This window comes from Canis aureus, chromosome 19, assembly GCF_053574225.1.
Source record: "Canis aureus isolate CA01 chromosome 19, VMU_Caureus_v.1.0, whole genome shotgun sequence".
Classification (NCBI taxonomy): domain Eukaryota; kingdom Metazoa; phylum Chordata; class Mammalia; order Carnivora; family Canidae; genus Canis; species Canis aureus.
The window spans coordinates 9,825,355-9,846,975 of record NC_135629.1 but is presented as its reverse complement, the minus strand read 5'-3'; the positions used below and the strand labels follow the sequence as shown (position 1 = coordinate 9,846,975).

General features: G+C 40.9%; 1 protein-coding gene and 1 long non-coding RNA gene across 4 annotated transcripts in view; one reads left to right on the top strand and one right to left on the bottom strand.

The window, feature by feature from the left end:
- The first annotated feature begins 4,257 nt into the window (after positions 1-4,257).
- Positions 4,258-21,621, top strand: part of THUMPD3 (THUMP domain 3 tRNA guanosine methyltransferase) — a 24,696-nt gene continuing 7,332 nt past the window's right edge. For 2 of the 3 annotated variants that reach the window (XM_077857960.1, XM_077857959.1), the window contains exons 1-5: positions 4,258-4,411; positions 5,737-6,025; positions 7,281-7,358; positions 15,853-16,329; positions 19,239-19,369. In XM_077857960.1, coding sequence (XP_077714086.1) covers positions 5,771-6,025; positions 7,281-7,358; positions 15,853-16,329; positions 19,239-19,369 — 941 coding nt within the window. In that variant the 5' untranslated portion in view covers positions 4,258-4,411; positions 5,737-5,770. The remainder of the gene's footprint in view (positions 4,412-5,736; positions 6,026-7,280; positions 7,359-15,852; positions 16,330-19,238; positions 19,370-21,621) is intronic. The other variant, XM_077857961.1, reaches the window with a different exon arrangement.
- Positions 20,899-21,621, bottom strand: part of LOC144289629 (uncharacterized) — a 21,154-nt gene continuing 20,431 nt past the window's right edge. Inside the window, exon 2 of the long non-coding RNA XR_013357451.1 lies at positions 20,899-21,364. This is a non-coding gene — a long non-coding RNA (uncharacterized LOC144289629). The remainder of the gene's footprint in view (positions 21,365-21,621) is intronic.

Here is a 21,621-nt window from a genome sequence, read left to right as displayed (position 1 = left end):
CCGGGAGCCTGACGTGGGACTCGATCCCGGGACTCCAGGATCGCGCCCTGGACCAACGGCAGATGCTAAACCGCTGAGCCACCCAGGGATCCCAAGAACCAGAATTTTAAAGAGCAAATGTGTCCATTTTTACTTTCTTCATGGCATTTGAGTTCTTCAGTATGCATCCCCCAAACTTCCTGTTCTTTGTCTTCTTTTCAAAACCATATCCAATCCATCAGGAATGACAGGTTATTTTTCAAAATACACCAGAATCTGGCAATTCTCACCACACCCATCCCTACTATCCTAGTTTGAGCTGTCTCATTTCTCACTTGGACCACTGAAACAGCCTGGTAACTGCTTCCATCTTTGCCCATTCAGCAGCCTGAGAGATCCTTTTTGAATGTGTGGTAATTTGTAAAACATTGGCATATATGATGTACCCACCCCATTTTATCCTCTATCTCCTCATTCGCTCCTTCCCAGCTACATCGGCCTTCTAGATCTTCCTAGACCCTTTGGACATATTCCTACCCTTTGCCTGGAATGCTTTCTCCCAGATATCCAAATGGCTTACTCTCTCATTTCCTTGAGGTTCTGCTTTGTCACCTTATCAAAGAGGCCTTTCCTAGCCACTTGATATAAAATAGGCATTCCCCTCCCTCTCTCCAACACTCTCCATCCTCCCAGCTTGCTTGTTCTCCATTATGCTTATCATCTAGGAATGTTACCCATTTCCTGTATTGTCTCTATTTTCCATTAGAATATAAGTTCTAGAATAATTTTTCACTGCTGTATCCCTAGTGCCTACAAGAATGCCTGACAAACAATAGATGCTGAATAAATTCTGTCCCTTAAATGACACCTAATCATGATACCACAGGCAGATGTCTTAGAGCAATATTTCCCCAAGTGTGAGATCTGTTTATGAGAAATGATTTATTTTATTTTGAGAAATGATTTTATTTTTTTAAGACTTTTTTTATTTTTGAGAGTGAGAGTGTACATGAGCATGCATGTGCTGCCACACGAGCGGGGGGGGGGGGGGGGGGGGGAGGGGCAGAAGGAGAAGGTGAGGGAGAGAGAGAATCCCAGGCCGACTCCCTGCTGAACAAGGAGCCCATGCAGGGCTTGATCTCAAGACCCTGAGATCATGACCTGAGCTGAAATCAAGAGTCAGAGGCTTGACTAACTGAGCCACTCAGTCTCCCCAGAAGTGATTTTAGATAGTATAAAGGTATGCATCAAATAACACTGAATCAGGTGGAGAGAATCTTTTCAATGTTTTAATCCCTCTCATTATGAAGCCTCATATGGTGCTAGTTTGTCTCCAATACTTGATAATTTATCCTTTTAAAAGAGAATGAGCCTTACATTTAAAGCCTACTAAGAGCCATTTGTAAGGAACACTATCTGGTGAGGATTTTAATAAATTTATCGTTTTCCTTGTATTATTTTTAGGGGAACAGCCTACTTCAATTATAAGACTGGTAACATGTTAATCTCATTTAAATCTTGCAATAACTCTTACGAGAAGAGTATCATTTTGCATTAGAGGAAACTACAGATGAGTTTCCCATGAGACCAAAATTTCCTTTGAGATAAAGTTCACATAATATAAAATTCATCATTTTAAATATTTTAAACTGTACAGTTCAGTTTCTTAGTATATTCACAATGTTGTACAACCATTATTACTAAATTATTCCAGAACATTCTTATTCCTCCCCCCCCCAGAAAAAAACCCATATCCTTTAGCTATAACCCCAATGTCCTCACTCTTTCTGGCCCTAAGCAGTCACTAATCTTTCTGTCTCCATATATTTGCTTATGCTGGACATTTCATACTAACAGAATCATGTATGTGGTCTTTTGGGACTGACTTTTTCACACTTAGCATAATGTTTTAAAGGTTTATCCATTTTGTAGCATGAATCAGTACAGTGCTTCATTCCTTTTTATGACTGAATAATATTCCACTGTATGAATATATATATATATATACACATATATATATATCATTCTTTTTTATCTGTTCATCAGCTGATGAATATTTGAGTTGTTCCCACTTTGGGGCTATTACAAATAATGCTTTAAGCACATCATGTACAAGTTTTTGTTTGAACACCTGTTTTTCAGTTTTCTTGTGTATATATTTAGGAGTAGAATTGCTGGGTCACGTGGAAATTCTGTTCAACTTTTTGAGGAAAGCCCAAAGTGTTTTCCAACGTGGCTGTATCACTTGCACTCCTACTTACAACATATAAGTGTTCCATTGCTCTATTACTTAGTAGAACTTGTAACTGTCCATTAAAAAAAAATTTAGTGCTCCACATCACTTGTCATCAGGGAAATACAAATCAAAACCACAATGAGATATCACTTTACACCAGTGAGAATGGTTAAAATTAACAAGACAGGAAACAACAAATTTGACGAGGATGTGGAGAAAAGGGAACCCTCTTACACTGTTGATGGAATGGAAGTTGGTGCAGCCACTCTGGAAAAGAGCGTGGAGTTAAAGAAGTTAAAAATAGAGCTATCCTTTGATCAGCAATTGCACTACTGGGTATTTACACCAAAAATACAGATGTAGTGAAACAACAGGACACCTGGACCCCAATGTAGCATAGCAATATACATAGCAATGTACAGCAATGTCCACAATAGTCAAACTGTGGAAGGTGTCACGATGTCCTTCTACAGAAGAATGGATAAAGATGTGATATACATGTATACACACAATGGAATATTACTCAGCCATCAAAAAGGATGAACATGGATGGAGCTGGAGGGTTTTTTTTTAATTTTTTATTTATTTATGATAGTCACAGAGAGAGAGAGAGAGAGAGAGAGAGAGGGGCAGAGACATAGGCAGAGGGAGAAGCAGGCTCCATGCACCGGGAGCCCGACGTGGGATTCGATCCTGGGTCTCCAGGATCGTGCCCTGGGCCAAAGGCAGGCGCTAAACCACTGCCACCCAGGGATCCCTAGAGGGTTTTATGCTAAGTGAAATATGTGGAATCAAGAAAGTGAAAGGGGTGGAGGGGAAACCAAGTGGGAAAAAATTAGAGAGGAAGACAAACTATGAAAAACTCGACTCTGGGAAAAAAAAAAAAAAAGAGGGCTGCTGAAGGGGAGGTGGGTGGGGGGATGGGACGACTGAGAGAGGAGAATTCAGGAGGATAGGTGATGTGATGAGCACTGCGTGTTATACTGTACGTCGGCGAACTTAATTTAAATAAAAAAATAAAAACCTTAACCACTAAAATAGGTATTTCATTTTGGTTTTAATTTGCATTTCCCTAATGATGTTGAGCACCTTTTCATGTGACTATTGGCCATTAAGTGTATCATATTTGGAGAAATATTCAAGTCATAGCCCATTTTAAAATTAGGTTATTTTTGTTGAGTTCCACAAGTTTCCCTCTAAAATAAGTTAGGGACGCCTGCGTGGCTCAGCAGTTGAGCATCTGCCTTTGGCTCAGGGCGTGATCCTGGAGACCCAGGATCAAGTCCCACTTCGAGCTGCCTGTATGGAGCCTGCTTCTCCCGCGGCCTGTGTCTCTGCCTCTCTCTCTCTCTCTCTGCCTCTCATGAATAAATAAATAAAATCTTTAAAAAAATAAAGTTAAAAATACATATTTGGGGCACCCGGGTGGCTCCGTCCTTGAGAATCAGCCTCTTGATTTCAGCTCAGGTCATGCATCTCAGGGTGTAAGATGGAGCCCCTTTACCCACTCCACACCTGGCCTAGAGTCAGCTTGAGATACTCTCTCCCTCTCCACCCCACTCTGTCTCTAATAAATAAATATTTAAATATATGTAAAATAAATATTTTATTTATTTATTCATGAAAGACAGAGAGAGAGAGAGAGGCAGAGACAGACAGAGGGAGGAGAAGCAGGCTCCAGGCAGGGAGCCCCATGTGGGACTCGATCCCAGGACTCTGGGACCAGGCCCTGAGCTGAAGGCGGACGCTCAGCCGCTGAGCCACGCAGGCGTCTCTCTCTCTATGTAACTGGGATAGTGCACGCGCCTCCAGTGAGCTGTTGGAACAAACGAAACGGCGGTGCGAAGCGCTTGCTCCGGGCTCGGCACGGCTCGGCACGGCTCGGCACGGCTCGGCACGGCTCGGCACGGCTCGGCAGCCCCCCAGGTTAGCGGCTAAGCCGAGGAGCCCTGAGGTCCCGCTCTCAGCTCGCAAGACGCGCGCATCCCCCACCGCCGCGGCCGACTCCCACGCGGGGGGCGCCACCGCGCACGGACCTTGGTGCGCATGCTCCTCTTTCACGCCCCTTCGCGGGCGCCCTTCCCTAGCGCTGAGCGACTTCCGTTTCCGGGAGAGTGGAGGCGGCTTCCGGCGGCGTGACCTGAGCGCGCTGGGCTGGCGGGGTGCCGGAGCAGGAAGGGTCTGCGCTGGCTGCCGGTAACCGGGCGGCGGGTGGGAGTGGCCGGGTGTGGCGCCGCTGGCCCTCGGGAGGGAGGGGCGACCTCTGTCTTGCGGCCCGAGCCAACACCGGGCTGGACTTCAGCCCGATCCTGTTGTGGAGGCTTTTGTTGTTGTTGCCTCCTCTAGGCCTTCGCCCCCACGCCGGGATTCCTGCCGCTGGGGCCCCGCGGGTGGGAGTCGGGAGACGTGGGTTTCATTCCCGCCTGCGCCGCTGCCCGGCTCTGTCTGACCTGGGGCGGGATATGCCCCGTCGTGGGCTTCAGCTGCTTCGTTTAGAAGATGGCAGCTGTATTCACAGGGATTATGGATCCTTTGGGGTTGGAACTGACTTTTATTGGCGTTCTACGCCGTCGCCTGCCCGGCCGCAGAGCAAGAACAGTGTAGGTACTCTGTGCCTACTGGAGTTGTTTCGGGTCCCAAAACCTTTGAAGGTCGAGCGATGGCTATGGCTATTGATCCCCGCCGCCTACCTCTCTAAATCCCGCCCTGCGCCCCCCTCCCTCCCGCCCCATCCTCAGAGACAGGAAATTTGGCCAACTATTTCAGATATTTTACAGATACTGTTTGCCAGTCGGTGGATCCCGGAGTAGACGTTCGGACGTTTGCCGTCGTTAGATCGTAGATGTTCAGTTAATCACTTTTAAACGCATGACTCTATTTCGCAGGAGGGAGATAGATCTCCTCTTAGAAAGTTTTAGTCGGGCCTGGCAGTAAGTATGCTCTACTCACTTAAGTCTCCCAGCAGCTCCAGAAGACAAGTATTAATTAGTTCCCGTTTTTGCAGATGAGGGAAATTGAGGCAGAGGAGAAAAAAACTTGTTTTATGCCATTCACCGTGTGAATGCGGAGGGCAAGAGGTCAGACCCATGCCTGCAATTCCAAAGCCCCATGTTCTTAACTATTAGCTGAAAAAAGACTGGATGTATAAATATATTTGAATGTATCCCAGCAGCCTAAGAGGAATTGTTAGCTGTACGAGGTGGCTATTATCAACACAGATGGTCCCAAATCAAACATTGCATGCTGTGGGTATACTGTTTCTCTGTCTCCTTTTCTTCCTTGACATCTATATTGCTTTTTAAATAATATCCCCGTTTACATCCTGTCCTCTGTGCCCATGTTATTCAGTTATCTTTTATCTTTGGTTAATATTGATTCAGGTGTGTTGACTACCTATGATGGTGTCAGTTATGTGGCCTTTTCCGCCAGCCCTCCAAAGCAGGTGTTTTTAATTATAGTTGAAATATGAGGGGATAATACTTAGGCATTATCTCTTTTTCTTTTCTGTACTGCTTTTAAAGGGACTGTATTAGGAATTTTGGAAGCACTGCCAACATGTCTGATGTTCAGGAAGCCACTAACCAACTCCTGGATGTGAGCCTTCATGAGCACCAGAAGTCTATACCAGTTACAGGAAGTGGTCCCAGAAGTGAGTCTCAGCACCTCCAAGTCACTATTGGAGCCACTGTGCCTACTGGTTTTGAGCAAACAGCTGCAGATGAAGTGAGAGAGAAATTGGGGTCATCATGCAAAATCAGCAAAGACCGGGGCAAGATATATTTTGACATTTCAGTGGAAAGTCTGGCTCAGGTTTGAATGAAGCAATATTTAAAATAGTTTTCTAAAAAGGTCATTTTACAATCATTTTCTGGCTTGAATCCTTTTTTGCTTTTCTTTGCTCTGCCCCACATCTGGTGATTTTAAAGTATTACTGCATTTTCCATTCAGTACTGATTTTATGTTTGATTAATAGGTTTGCTATTCTTTTAGAAGTGATCCTAATATTTTCTGAGGATGAATTTCACCAGAAAGAATCCTATGTGACTTTTGAAGAAATTCCGAATATCTGCCAAACGCCTTTGATTTACTTCAACATGTAGCTGAAGTTTAGACTTTGGTGGTGAAGCATATAAGGAGAGATTTTTCTTTTAATCCATGTCAAATTCTTGCTCAAAAGTAGGAATCAGTGAAAGGGAGAAGTGGTCAGTAACTGCCATCCCGCTAGAATAAAAGCTAATCAGTATCTCATTACCATATGAACATTGTGAGAGCAGGAATTGTCTGAGGTTTTTTGTCTGATATTTCCCAAGTTCTTAGTGTCTGGCATATAGTAGACACCTAATAAATATTTGGGGAATGAATTGGCCAGCAAATATTTTTCCACCCAGTATCTTAGTTGATGACCTTACCAGCTTTGTAAAGATAGATGCTTTTTTTTTTTTTTTTTTAAGATTTTATTTATTAATGAGAGACACAGAGAAAGAGAGAGAGGCAGAGAGAGAAGCAGGCTCCAATGGAGAGATCCCAATGTGGGACTTGATCCCAGGACTCCAGGATCACACCCTGGGCCGAAGGCAGGCACTCAATCACTGAGCCACCCAGGCATCCCGAGAGGTGCTATTCTCATCCCCATTAATCATTAGACTTATGAATAAGTAATTTGCCTTATTTGGGATTATTAGCTGAGTGACCCAGCTACTAATCCCAGCTGGTGCTCAAACTCTATGCTCTTAACTACTGCACTATACAGTGTATCCCTGGCAGCTGTGAGGAGAAATATAGTAAAGCTCCACTTGACTTTCTTCATCTTCCTTTCTCCCCTAAACCTGTTTCCCAGGTAACATTTCAAGCTATCCTTCCATCTTCCATTTCTGTAGGGGAATAGAAGCTAATGGGTAACTAAAAACATGGCAGACTGGGGTGATAGGAAAAATTTAAAGTACAAATGATAGGTATTCGTTTCATTAAAATCTTTATATCTGATTTTTATATTTAAATGTTGATAGTTTGTGATTCAAAAGTTTTCTTAGAACTTTGTTTCTAACATTTTTCTTCCCTCCTCTAGGTTCATTGTCTGAGATCAGTTGATAACTTATTTGTGGTCGTTAAGGAATTTAAAGATTACCCGTTCAAAGAAACAAAGGTGAGTTTTCCCAAACATGGTAGCTGAGACCTGCAGCCATCTTGCCCAAAGAGATTATTCCCACATTTTGCATTCTCTCGCTTAGCATTACTACTGCTTTTAGAATATAGAATACTGGGAGGCTTTGACAATAAAAATCAGAGGTTTGTTGACAGCCATTCCAAAAGTTTTTTTTTTTTTTTTTTTTTAAGATTTATTTATTTGGGAAGAGATGGGAAGGGGCAGAGAGGGAGCAAGGGAATCTTGAGCCAACTCCCCCACTGAGCATGGAAGTCAATTTGGGCCCTGATCCCACAATCCTGAGATCATGAGCAGAGCTGAAATCAAGAGTTGGACACTTAACTGACATCTAAGGCAAGAGTTGTTTTTAAAAGAATCAATATTGGGGATCCCTGGGTGGCTCAGCGGTTTAGTGCCTGCCTTTGGCCCAGGGTGCGATCCTGGAGTCCTGGGATCAAGTCCCACATCAGGCTCCCTGCATGGAGCGTGCTTCTCCCTCTGCCTGTGTCTCTGCCTCTCTCTCCTATGTCTATCATGAATAAATAAAATCTTTAAAAAAAAAAATCAATATTGTGGGTAGTAGGCAAAACAGGTGGGAGAGAGTCAAAAGGTACAGACTTAAAATTATAAACTTGAGGATATAATGTATAGCATCGTGACTATAGCTAATGATACTATATTGATTGCATATTTGCAAGTTGCTAATAGAGTAGATCTTAAAAGTTCAAAAAAAAAAAAAAAAAAAAAAAAGATCTTAAAAGTTCTCATCATAAAAACATTTTTAACTATATAGGGTGACATGTTAGTAGACATTGCGGTGATCGTTTCACAATATATACATACATCAAATCATATTGTACATTTTAGAAAGTAGAATAATGTTATATTTCAGTTGCATCTCTTGTAAAAGATGAAAGATTAACAAAATGAGTTAACAAAAGTCAATATAGAAAAATATCAGAGTGTGGAAGAAATAAATTGACCTTCTTACAGAAAGGTACGTTGCTTTGGATTAGGTTTTTTTTTTTTTTTTTTTAAGATTTTATTTATTTATTCATGAGAGATACACAGAGAGAGACAGAGGCAGAGGGAGAAGCAGGCTCCATGCAGGGAGCCCACTGTGGGACTTGATCTTGGGACCGGGATCACGCCCTGAGCCCAAGGCAGGCGCTCAACCGCTGAGCCACTCAGGCGTCCCAGCATCTGATTCCTAAATATTAATATGCTGCATAAGTTGAGGTTTGAAAAATAGATTGCAGTAAAGCCTTAGTATTTTTCCACATTGTTTTTTGATCAGGTTTCCAGAGTCAGATGCTTGATAACTTCTATCAGTTTTATTACCTATATTAGAAACAATGTGTTTTTAAGATCTATAATATACTGCCCAATTCTCCAGTTTTTATTTATTGGCAACAGGTTGATTTCCAAAGCACTATTCAATAACCAAAGTGATATGAACCCACAGCCTAGAAAAAATAAAATCAGACCTAAAAGAATTCAGGCTGAAAATACATCAAAATTTTATTAACTAAAAATGGAACTTTCTTTTTTTTTTTTAAATAAATATGATATTTATTTATTTATGATAGTCACAGAGAGAGAGAGAGAGAGAGAGAGGCAGAGACACAGGCAGAGGGAGAAGCAGGCTCCATGCACCGGGAGCCCGACGTGGGACCCGATCCCGGGTCTCGAGGATCGCGCCCTGGGCCAAAGGCAGGCGCCAAACCGCTGCGCCACCCAGGGATCCCAAAAATGGAACTTTCAACACTAGTATTATAACCCTTCAGACTTCTGATAATCATTATCAACTGAATTATATCAATAAAACTAGAACATAACAGGCAGGCTGCTGGAAATTTTGCTTCTTAGCGTTTGGAAGTTTTAATAGCCAATTCCATACATGAGTAGATGTTAACAGGCATTTTTAGAAACTAAAAAAACAAATTTAAAAACATCTGTAAACTTCCATCTTAAATTCTGGCCTTTAACTTACTAGGATATTATTAATATTTTCCTAAATTCTTATGTTTTTGCCATCTTAGAGTTTGAATTATTTTGGGTGGTTTTGATCTCTACAAAGTAATGGTTCTATATGAGCCAGCTTGTCAGAGTTGCCTTATATATAAATAACTGCAAAAGAGGTTGCTGGTGGAAGTCCCAAAAGAAGAGCAGCAAGGGTTAAGGTAGATTTTTAGATCTCTACAAGAACATGTGTATGACCATGAAAGATTGTTGCCCTTCACTTTATGGACTTAAATTGCAACATGTCCCAGTAATCAGTAATGCTTGTTTTTTTTAAATATTTGCTTCTTGTTTTCTGTTGGCCATCAGTTTCATTGTTTGTGGCATTATACTTTCCCATCTTATGAAAAGCGTGTTACTTAGTATTCTAATAGGTCTTTTTTTAAGTATTCAGATGATGTCATGAATTTTTAAAACAGGTTAACCTGTTTTAAAAATAAAAGGGTAATATCTGTGCTTTACATGTTGGTTTTTTTTTTTTTAAGCTAGGTAATACATGTACTAGATCAAAGTTGTAAAGACCCAAAGGATATACAGTGAAAAGTGTTTGTTCCTGTATTTCCATACCAGGCAGTTCCCTCCCTGAAGGCAACACCTCTTACCAATTTCTTGGATATCCTTCTAGAGATATTTTATGAATATGTGCATTTTATGTACTTACACAAATTGAAAGCATGCCATACATACTGTTCTGTGCTGTGCTTTTTCTCCTGTATCTTGAACATCATGCCAATATGTTGGATTTCACTGCATCATAATCTAATCATTCCCCTTTAGGATATTAGAGTTTTTTTTACTCTTGCCATGACGGTGGTCCAGCAGATATTCTGTGTACATCCATGTACACAGTCAGAGGGTTCAGTCTGAGGGTTATTTTTCTGTTTAATAAGAGTTTATCTTATCAGTACTTATTGATAGGATCAAAATGTTTGGTCTTGGTTCTGTCACATTTATGTTACACTCTGTTTCTTCTTATTAAAAGTTTCTTTATCTTATGTGTTTTCTTTGTTTTTTCACACATTGTTTTATAACAGTTTGGAAGGGTTTGGGTTTGAGTTTGGTTTGGTGTTGAAACCCCAGCTGTAAGGTTTCTAGCTATTATTATAACTACAACTTAAACTACTATTTATGTAGTATTTTTTGAATCCCTTCTAAGAGCAGTGATGAAGTTGGCACGTTTTCCACATCTCCTCTCCTTCCTTTCTGCCCTCCAGTCTTATTATTTTCTTAGTGCTGATCCAAGTGCTTTTATTTATTTATTATTAAATTTTTAAAAAATAAACTCCACACTCAGTGTGGAGCCCAACGTGGCGCTTGAACTCACGACCCTGAGATCAGGACCTGAGGTGAGATCAAGAGTCAGAAGCTTAACCAAATGAGCCACTAACTCACCCCAGCCCCAGTGCTTTTAAATGTATTCACTTATTAGTTTGAACTTCTGTCTCTTAATCTCTTGATAGAGGAGGCTATCAGTATCTCTTTTTTCCTTTCTCCTCTAACTACATTATATTTTGTGATATTCACATTCTGTCTGTAGTCCTAATCTCCATTTTTTTTATCTCTTCAATGGCATGAGTTAAGAAGTGATTGCTTTTCACCTTTATGTTTGATTAATAATTTAAGTATAAAATTTGGAGTCATGTTTTTCTTCTGGAAAAATATTGTAGACATGTTCATTTTCTTCTAGCTTTGAATGTTGCCGCGGAAAATTCTAAGACCGTCTTGATATTATCCCCGTTATTTGTTGCTTTCTTGGTATTTTTGCTTCATGCCAAGATTTTATTTTTAATCTCTGAAGTCAACTTACAAGTGCACAAGAATGTGTCTCATTGTCAATAATTCTTTGTCAAGGGCATCCCGGGTGGCTCAGCGGTTTAGTACTACCTTCAGCCCAGGGTGTGATCCTGGAGACCCGGATCAAGTCCCATATCGGGCTCCCTGAATGGAGCCTGCTTCTCCCTCTGCCTGTGTCTCTGCCTCTCTCTGCATCTCTGTGTCTCATGCATGAATAAATAAAATCTTTAAAAAAAAAAAAAATTCCTTGTCAAGATATGTCAGTCTATAGAGAAGTTCATATCTACATACATTTCTTGAAATTTTTCTTAAATTATTATTTTATTATGTAAGCTCTATACCCATTTTAGGGCTCAAACTCACAACCCTGAGATCAAGAGTCACATGTTCTACCAAGTATGCCAGCCAGGTGCCCCTAAATTTTTTTTTCATTATCCTATTCTCTCTTCACAGATAAACCAGTTATACATATGTAGGATCTCTTGACTTTCATGTTTTAAGATTTTCTTTAATCTTTTTTGTTTTTAACTTTTTGCTCTTTTCCATTGTATTTACTTTTCTCCACATCCCTTACTTTGTTTTCAGCAGTGTCTTTTGTACATGGTGCTTTGAATATGATCTTAAGTTTGAAGTCATTTTATTTTTTTATTCTACTTACTCTTTGAACTCTATAAGCTCCTATTTCATCTTTTTATGGTGGCTCACCTCATCTTTCTGCTTTTATATCTCTGCTTGGAGCTCTTATTTTACCAAGGTATTTCCTCATTACATTTTTTTTCCTATCATATCAACATGTTTGATCACAGTTTTCAACTGCTCTGTGGCAGTGTCTTTCTAATCGTTTTTTTGTCTGCTCTTTGTTTTTCTATTGCTTTCCTCCTTTGTTCGTTCTTTCTTTTTTTTTTAAGATTTTATTTATTCATGAGAGACAGAGAGAAAGAGAGGCAGAGACAGAGACCAGACAGAAGCAGGCTCCACGCAGGGAGCCCAAGTCCCGGGTCCTCAGGATCACGCCCTGGGCCTAAGGCAGGTGCTAAACCGCTGAGCCACCCAGGCGTCCCTCCTTTGTCCTTTCTTATGTTCATGTAAATCTCATGCTGATAACTTTTGATGGTTGTTCATCTATGAATGAGGAACCTGCTATTGATGAGGAACCTGCTCATGTGGGAGAAGCCAGGAACTGTTCCAGGCCAGCAAGAAATTCCCCTGCTTCACTGTGAAATTCCTTCTGACAAAGGGTTGTAGGGCAGTGAGTTCTCTCTTCCTTCTTTTTTTTAAAATAGTTTTATTGAGGTATAATTTCCATGCTACTGCATAGGTTTCTTTTAACCATTACTTCTCTCTAACCTGAAGAGATTGGCAGCTTCATCGTTTTTAACAATATAAAAAACAGCTCTCCCCAGCTCTACCTTATCAGTACTCTCAGCAAATAGAGCTTGTCCATAAGATTTCTTGTTCAGCCTCCATTTCTCTCCTCTGCTTGTTCTTGGTACCAATGAAGTCCAGGGAAGTTCCTTCTGTCAGTATACATACTTCTACTATTTCAAAGAAGAGTTTATTTGCTACAACTTTGCATTCTCTCTCTGGTGTCTTCCTGCACCTCTGTTTGACCTTCACTTACACTTGGGAATTCTGTTAGAATTGTTATGGTTCAAGGTTATAGATATTACGTAGATTGTATTAAGATAAAGTTGGTATATTTGTTGTTGGTGGTGTTTATAATGGTGTCTGCAGGGAAAAAAAGGGGCTGTACCGGTGTTCTCCATCAACATTAAACCTCCAAGTCCTGTAGATGCCCTTTATAAAAGGGAAATAATTTTGTAAATAGATTTGAATTTGCCAAGCCTGAAATTTACCATTGTTCATCAGGTTTCAAGTAGTATCAAAACCTTAACTCTTCTCCATTTCAAGTCTCAGTTCCATCAGTGAACATGGATCTTTTTCTAATTTGGTCTTCAGTAGCATATACTGTCTATGCCAGCACTCTGCAGTAGAACTTTATTATGGGACTGTTTTAGGTCTACAGTGTCCAACACAGTAGCCACTAGCCTCTAGCATGTGAAATGTAGCTCATGTGATTGAGAAACTGAGGGGTTTTATTTTAAGTAAGTTCTACGCTTAATGTGCAGTTTGAACTTATGACCCCTGAGTTCAAGAGTCACATACCCTGGGGGCAGCCTGGGTGGCTCAGCAGTTTAGTGCTGCCTTTGGCCCAGGGCGTGATCCTGGAGATCTGGGATCGAGTCCCACATCAGGCTTCCTGCATGGAGCCTGCTTGTCCCTCTGCCTGTGTCTCTGCCTCTCTCTTCTCTCTCTCTCTCTCTCTCTCATGAATTAATAAAATCTTAAAAAAAAAAAAAAAAGAGTCATATGCCCTACCAACTAAGCCAGCCAGGTGCCCCTGAGCTTTTAATTGTAAATAAATTTGGGGTGCCTCTCTGGCTCAGTCAGTTAAGTGTCTTTTAGCTCAGGTCATGATCCCGGGGTCCTAGGATTGAGCCCCGAGTTGGGCTCCTTGCTCAGCGAGGAGTCCGCTTCTCCCTGTCTTCCCTGCTTACGCTCTCTTTTTCTATCTCTGCTTCTCTCTCAAATAAATAATTAAATAAAATCTTTAATTTTAAATCATTTTTTACTTCATTTTTATTATTTTTTTATTCTTTTGTTTTTAAAGATATTTATGAGAGAGAGCATGTGCGAGCAGGGGACCAACAGAGGGATAGGGAGAAGCAGGCTCCCTGCTGAGTAGGGAGCCAGACAGGAGACTCAAACCCAGAACCCCAGGATCACGACCTGAGCTGAAGGCAGATGTTTGACCAACTGAGACATCCAGGCACCCCTCATTTTACTTTCATTTTTTTTTTTAAAGATTTATTTATTCATGAGAATACAGAGAGAGGAGAGAGGCAGAGACACAGGCAGAGGGAGAAGCAGGCTCCATGCAGGGAGCCTGACATGGGATTCGATCCTTGGTCTCCAGGATCAGGCCCTGGGCTGTAGGCAGCGCTAAACCGCTGAGCCACCAGGGCTGCCCCTCATTTTACTAATAGCTACATATGGCTAACGGCTGCTGAATTGGACAGTGCGGCTCTGTACCACCCATTTTAACATTTAATCACATATTATCCAGTAGACATTTATTGAGTGCTATTCGTGTGCCAATGCAGTGTTCTAGATATGTGGCTTATAGCAGTGATCAAGACAGGAAAGTCCCTTCCACCCTACTTCTGGGAGAAGATTTAATGGCAAACAAGAATAAACCTAGTAACTTTATGTAATGTTAAGCTCTGTAAAATGGTAAGAGAATGACTTGAGAGGACTGCTTTATGAAGAGCAGGTCTCTCTTTTAAATTACTATTAATAATGAGCAGGAAGCCAATAGTGCAGAGATCAGGAAGCAAGGATCTTTGAAGTAGAAGCAAAAAAGTGAGGTAGGGAGAGAACAGTCCCAAAGTGATGTAAGAGAAATAGGCAGAAGTCAGGCTATGTTGGGCTCTTTAAGGAACTTAGATTTTTTTTTATGTGCAGTGAAAAGCTACTGAGAGACTTTAAGCAAGGGAGGGGAATAGTCAGATTTACTTTTTTATTTTTTAAGATTTTATTTATTTATTCATGAGAGAGAGAGAGAGAGGCAGAGACACAGGCAGCAGGAGAAGCAAGCTCCATGCAGAGAGCCCAATGTGGGACTCGATCCTGGGTCTCCAGGATCACACCCTGGGCTGAAGGCAGCGCTAAACCGCTAAGCCACCCGGGCTGCCCCAGATTTACTTTTTAAAAGGATGATTCTAAAAAATAAAAATAAAAAAAAATAAAAGGATGATTCTAGATGCTATTTAGAAATTGGAAAGATACATTTTTCACTGTTTCTGGTTTCTTTTTCCTTTTAAAAAATAATACTTAGGGGTACCTGGCTGGCTCAGTCAGTGGAGTGTTTTTTGTCTGCTCTTTTGTGGAGCGTGCTGCAACTCTTGATTTCAGGGTTGTGAGTTTGAGCCTCATATTAAGTGTAGAGATTACTTAAAAAATAAGTAAATAATACTATCTTTTAAAAGAGTTAGTTTTATTTTATTTATTTTTTAATATAATTTATTTATTCATGTGAGACACACAGAGAGAGGGAGAGGGAGAGGCAGAGACACAGGCAGAGGGACAAGCAGGCTCCATGCAGGGAGCCTGATGTGGGACTCAATCCCGGGACTCCAGGATCACGCCCTGGGCCAAAGGCAGGTGCCAAACCACTGAGCCACCCAGGGATCCCCTAAAAAAGTTAGTTTTATTTTTTTATTTTATTTTATTTTAAAGTTAGTTTTAAAAGTAGCATGTATACATAGTACAAAATTCAGAAGGAAGTCAGGTGAGAGGTGAATTGCCCTCTTCTCCTTCATCCACCTACTTCCCCTCCTGAGAGGTAACCATTGTTAATAGTTTGATTGCTTACATTTTAATCCTAAAGCCCAACTTCTGATCTACTGGTCTAGTATTATTTTTCAGTCATTTAATTTGTGTATATCTTCATTTTCAATGAAATTTTAATTTCCTTAATAGTAGATGTTATCTTATTTCCTCCTTTGTTCTGCACTCTTACCACTGCCCCCCAGCATAATGATTAATATAGTCTGTGTAGGACTTGTTCAATGAAAGTGGTGAGAGATATATGGATTTCATTCTCTGTACTTTATAGGAAGAAGTTCTAAAGGATTTTGAAGAATTGGCTGGGAAGCTTCCATGGTCAGACCCTTTAAAAGTATGGAAAATTAATACCAGCTTCAAGAAAAAAAAAACAAAACGCAAAAAGATAAATCAGAATTCAAGTAAAGAGAAGACTAATAATGGACAAGGAGACAAAACAGACGAGAGAGATGATAAAAAAGGATTCATTAACAATACCTTAGATTCCCATATCTTAGACTATTATGAAAATCCAGCCATCAAAGAAGAGGTCTCAACATTAGTAGGTGATGATTTGGCATCTTGTAAAGATGAGAAGGATGAAAGCTCAAAAGAAGAAACTCAACCTGAATTGTTGAAGTTTAGGGTCACGTGCAACAGGGCAGGAGAGAAACACTGCTTTTCCTCAAATGAGGCCGCAAGAGATTTTGGAGGTGCTATTCAAGATTACTTTAAGTGGAAGGCTGACATGACCAACTTTGATGTGGAGGTACGTACAGGCTCTGATTATGATGATTGAAGAAGTCCATTGTAGTATGTATAGCATTTTTAGACTAACCAGTTTTATGGGCAGTTAAATTGTGGTCACAGGGCTAATAGATTGTGGTTAACAAGAGCATTAGCTATGAGACACATCTAGATTCAGAATTTGACTCTACAACTGCATAACTTTAGATAAGATATGGTCTCGAAGCCTGTTTGAAATGGAGCCAGCAGTAGTGTATACTTTTAAGTGTGTCCTGAAAGTTGTTGTTTGTTTGTTTGTTTGTTTTTTGGTCCTGAGAGTTAAATGAGATAATACATTTTAAATATTTGGTGCAATAGCTGGTATATACTAAGTACTCAGTAGATGCGAGCTATTAAGACTGGAGTTTTTTAAGCTAGTACTTTTTACATTATATGGACTTTGAGATTATAAAATCCAACCAGAATGAAAGCAGTTTTTTGGGTTTTTTTGTGTCTTGGTTGTAGAATTTTACTATTGAAAAAAAGTGGAGTACATTTTATTTTTTTATTTTTTAAAAGATTTTATTTATTTATGAGAGATGCGCAGAGAGAGGCAGAGACAGAGGGAGAAGCAGGCTTCCTGCAAGGACCCCGATGTGGGACCGGATCCCTGATCCTGGGATCACACCCTGAGCTGAAGGCAGACACCGCCGCTGAGCCACCCAGGCGACATGTGGAGTACATTTCAAAATTAAGCCCCACCTTCCTAAAATCAGGACATCATTGCTAATACCTATTGAACAGCCAGCTCCCCTCTCCTTTTTTTTAAAGATTTTATTTATTCAGAGAGACACAGAGAGGTAGAGACTTAGGCAGAGGGAGAAGCAGGTTCCATGCAGGGAGCCCCATGCAGGAGTCGATCCCGGAACCCCAGGATCACATCCTGAGCCAAAGGCAGACGCTTAACCGATGGGCCACCCAGGTATCCCAGCTCTTCCCTTTCTTAAATTTTGCTAGATCTGCAAATCCAGATGCCTCTTTATAGCATGCTTACTCTCCTTGGTCTCAGTCTTCTTCAAAACAGGTGATTCACATAAGGGGCATGCTAAGTAGTCTTTAAATCTCTCACAGCTTAAATGACCCCCAGCAGCTGACATTTTTACCAAGAAGTCATTTTCTGTTGCTTTTGGGACACCTGAATCTGGGACAAGTCACTTATCCTCTCTGTACACTTTCCTTACATATCAACTCAGAAAAACAATTCCCCATTCCCCCCCCCCTTTTTTTTTTGGACATTAATAGCTGTTATGAGAATGACTAGGCAACTAGAACAGTAATGTCCAAAAGTTAGGGGGGCTCAGAGCACAAATTCTGAAGCCATACTGCCTGGATTCAAATTCCAGCATCAGTGCTGTAGGACTTTGCAGGGGGAGTAAGGGGACCTCTTTGTGCCTCAATTTCCTTGTCTTTATTTATTTATTTATTTTTAAATTGTATTTATTCATGAGGGACACAGAAAGGCAGAGACACAGGCAGAGGGAGAAGCAGGCTTCATGCGGGGAGCCCGACACGGGACTCGACCCCAGGTCTCCAGGATCACACCCTAGGCCGAAGCCGGCACTAAACCGCTGAGCCACCGGGGCCACCCAATTTCCTTATCTTTAAGAGGGGGACAGTAATACCTAGCTCACCTGAAGCTAGTGTAACATTGTGTCAACTGTACTTTAGCAAAACAATAAATTAAAAAGATACCTAGCTTGGAGGGTATGAACATGAAATGAGGTAATAAATGCAAAGTGTATAGAACAATGGCTTGCATATAGAAAGTGGTAGATAAGTGTCAGCTGTTGTTCCTGTTAAGATCATGTTACGTGGAAGACGAGCATGTTTGTTACTTGAAGAGCTTATTATTTCAACTGTGTTTTAGAAAAACCATAGGACGGGGACACCTGGGTGGCTCAGTGGTTGGGTTGCCTGCCTTCAGCGCAGGTTGTGATCCCGGGATCCGGGATCAAGTACTGCATCGGGCTCCCTGCATGGAGCCTGCTTCTCCCTCTGCCTATGTCTCTGCCTTCTCTCTGTGTCTCTCATGAATAAATAAATAAATCTTAAAAAAAAAAAAAAAAAAAGAAAAAAACCCATATGACAGAAAAGCATTTTGTAGGCATTATTAAGTGAGTCAAATTTAAAAACACATTAAGAAAATAATAGGTGATAAAGCAAATGTGACACATTGTCATCAGCTGGTTAATCTAAGTGCAGGGTATATTTAGGAGTTCATTGTACAAGTGTTCTGGTAGTAGTTCTGTATGTTTGAAATCTTTTCAAAAAAGTTAAAATTTAAAAAAGTACATTAACCCATAAACGTACAAAATATGTTGATATTATAAAAGTTCAGGGGATAATCTGGTTAGAACTTAGAGTAAGTGAAAAGAATCAAACAGGTTTTAAAATTTAAAAGTATATTGGGCAGCCCAGATGGCTTAGCGGTTTAGTGCCACCTTTAGCCAGGGGCCTGATCCTGGAGACCTGGGATCGAGTCCCACGTCAGGCTCCCTGCATAGAGCCTGTTTCTCCCTCTGCCTGTGTCTCTGCCTTTCTCTCTCTCTGTGTGTTTATTTATGAGAGACACAATAAAGAGGCAGAGACACAGGCAGAGGGAGAAGAAGCAGGCTCCATGCAGGAAGCCCGATGTGGGACTCGATCCTGGGACTCTGGGATCATGCCCAAAGGCAGACAGATGCTCAACCGCTGAGCCACCCAGGCGTCCCTATTCTATCTTTTCTTTAAGATTTTATTTTAAAGCAATCTCTCCACCCAGCATGGGGCTTGAACTCACAACCCCAAGATTCAGAGTTGCATTCTCTATTGACTGAGCCAGCCAGCCAGGTGCCCCTATTTTATTCTCTCTTGTTCTTTTGTTTGTTTGTTTGTTTGTTTGTTTTTTAACAGGTTCTTTTGAACATCCATGATAAAGAAATTGTTGTGGGCATTGCATTGACAGAAGAGAGTCTCCACCGAAGAAATATTACACATTTTGGACCTACAACTCTTAGATCTACTCTTGCCTATGGGATGCTCAGGTAAGAGAATGGGTTGGCCATCCAGATTACAGTGACACCTTGAGGGGCACCTGGATGGCCCAGTTGGTTAAGCATCTGACTTCTGATTCAGGTCATGATCTCAGGGTCTAGGGATCGAGACCTACGTCAGGCTCCTTGCTCATTGGGAGTCTGCTTAAAGATTCTTCCTCCTCTGCTCCTCTCCTCCTCTGCTCTTGCATGTGCACGCACGCACATGTGCACTCTCTTTCTGCCCCTCCTGCTTGTGTGCTTGCGCTCTCTGTCTCTGTCTCTCTCTCAAATAAATAAATCATGGGGTACCTGCATGGCTCAGTTGGTTAAGTGTCTGACTTCAGCTCAGGTCATGATCTCAGGTTGTGGGTTTAAACCCCACATCAGGCTCCCCATCAAGTGGGGAGTCTGCTTCTCTCTTTCCCTCTGCGCTCCTCCCCATGCTTGTGCTCTCTTTCTCCCTTTTTCTCTCTCTCAAATAAATCTTTTTTTAAAAAAATTAAATCTTTTTTAAAAAGTGACACTTTGGGGCAGCCCGGGTGGCTCAGCGGTTTAGCGCCGCCTTCAGCCCAGGGCCTGATCCTGGAGACCTGGGATCGAGTCCCACGTCGGGCTCCCTGCATGGAGCCTGCTTCTCCCTCTGCCTATGTCTCTGCCTCTCTCTCTCTCTCTCTCTCTATCTCTCATGAATAAATAAATAAAATATTAAAAAAAAAAAAAAAGTGACACTTTGATTGAATTTTACTATTAAAACACTTGAATTTTTTGTGAAGTACTGTGTTAGAATTTAGTGGATAAACAACAGGGTAAAAAGCTAATGATCTGTTTTTCTCTTGTATCCAATGTTGATTCCTTGTAATCCTGAAAATAGACTTAACTACCATGTCTATTATTTTGATTTTAAAATGAGAACAGTAGTTTTCATCTGCCTCTTGAATGGGGTTACCCCATTTCTGTTTACATAGGATATACTGTGTGCTATTAATTTTGCTGTTTCATTTCTGTGCTGTGAAGCAGATGAAAGTAGAGATTTTTATACTTTCAATATTTATTAATGTTTGTAATCTCTAAGCCCAGTGTGAGGCTCAAACTCTAAACCAGGAAATCAAGAGTCACATGGTCTACTGGCGAGCCAGCCAGGTGCCCTGAAAGCAGAGAATTTTTTTAAATGTGTATGGGGGAAGGAGCAAAAGATGGGTATAATGTGTAAATGAACACAGAGAGCTTTTACTCATAATTTTATTTTATTTTATTTATTTATTTTTAAAGATTTTATTTATTTATTCATGAAAAACACACACAGAGAGAGAGGCAGAGACACAGGCAGAGGGAGAAGCAAGCTCCATGCAGGGAGCCTGATATGGGACTTGATCCCGTGACTCCAGGATCATGCCCTACACCAAAGGCAGGTGCTAAACTGCTGAGCCACCCAGGGATTCCCTACTCATAATTTAAAAATCTATACTCACAGCATCTCAGGAACCATCTGGGATTTTCCACTTTTTCAAGGGCAAGACCTAGCTTGCTTGCTTGCTTGCTTTTTTTTTTTTTTTTTTTTTAATATTTTATTTATTCCATGAGAGACTGAGACAGGGAGGGAGGCAGAGACAGGCAGAGGGAGAAGTAGGCTCCCTGTAAGAAGCTCAATGTGGGACTCCATCCCAGAGCCCGAGGCAGACACTCAACTGCTGAGCCACCCAGGCATCCCAAGACCTGGCTTCCTTTCTCCTTTGCCCTTTTATTAAAGCATGCTTCTTTCCACCTCTAGGACAAGTTGTCTTCTCTAGGTTTCTGTTCTCCAGACTGTGAAATGGGTTTGATGTGAGACTTAAAGGATTGTTAATGAGTAGAAGCAGAAATATATGCTTAGTAACTGTTAGATACAATGTCTGGCGTATTCTGGTATTGATTAGTTGTTTATTAATTATATTTCCTTCTCTTCCAGTCTTTGCTTCCTCTTTCACCCTATTCATCCATGGAGTCATAGTTCAGCATAATTGGAACCTATCAGTACAAAGACAATAATAGAATACTGGGCTCATTTTATAAAGGAACAGCTTCCAGTCTTTTTCATTCATTTAACAGACATTTATTTATTATCTATTGCCAGGCATTACGGTAGGAGCTAGGAACATGAGAGTTCTTTGGGTCCAACTATTAGAAAAAAAAAAAAAATCTTAAAGCTAGTTAAGATTAAAAAAAACAACAACAACCTGATTGCCTAGGAAGGGGGATTTATAGGAAAGATACTGAGAAATCTT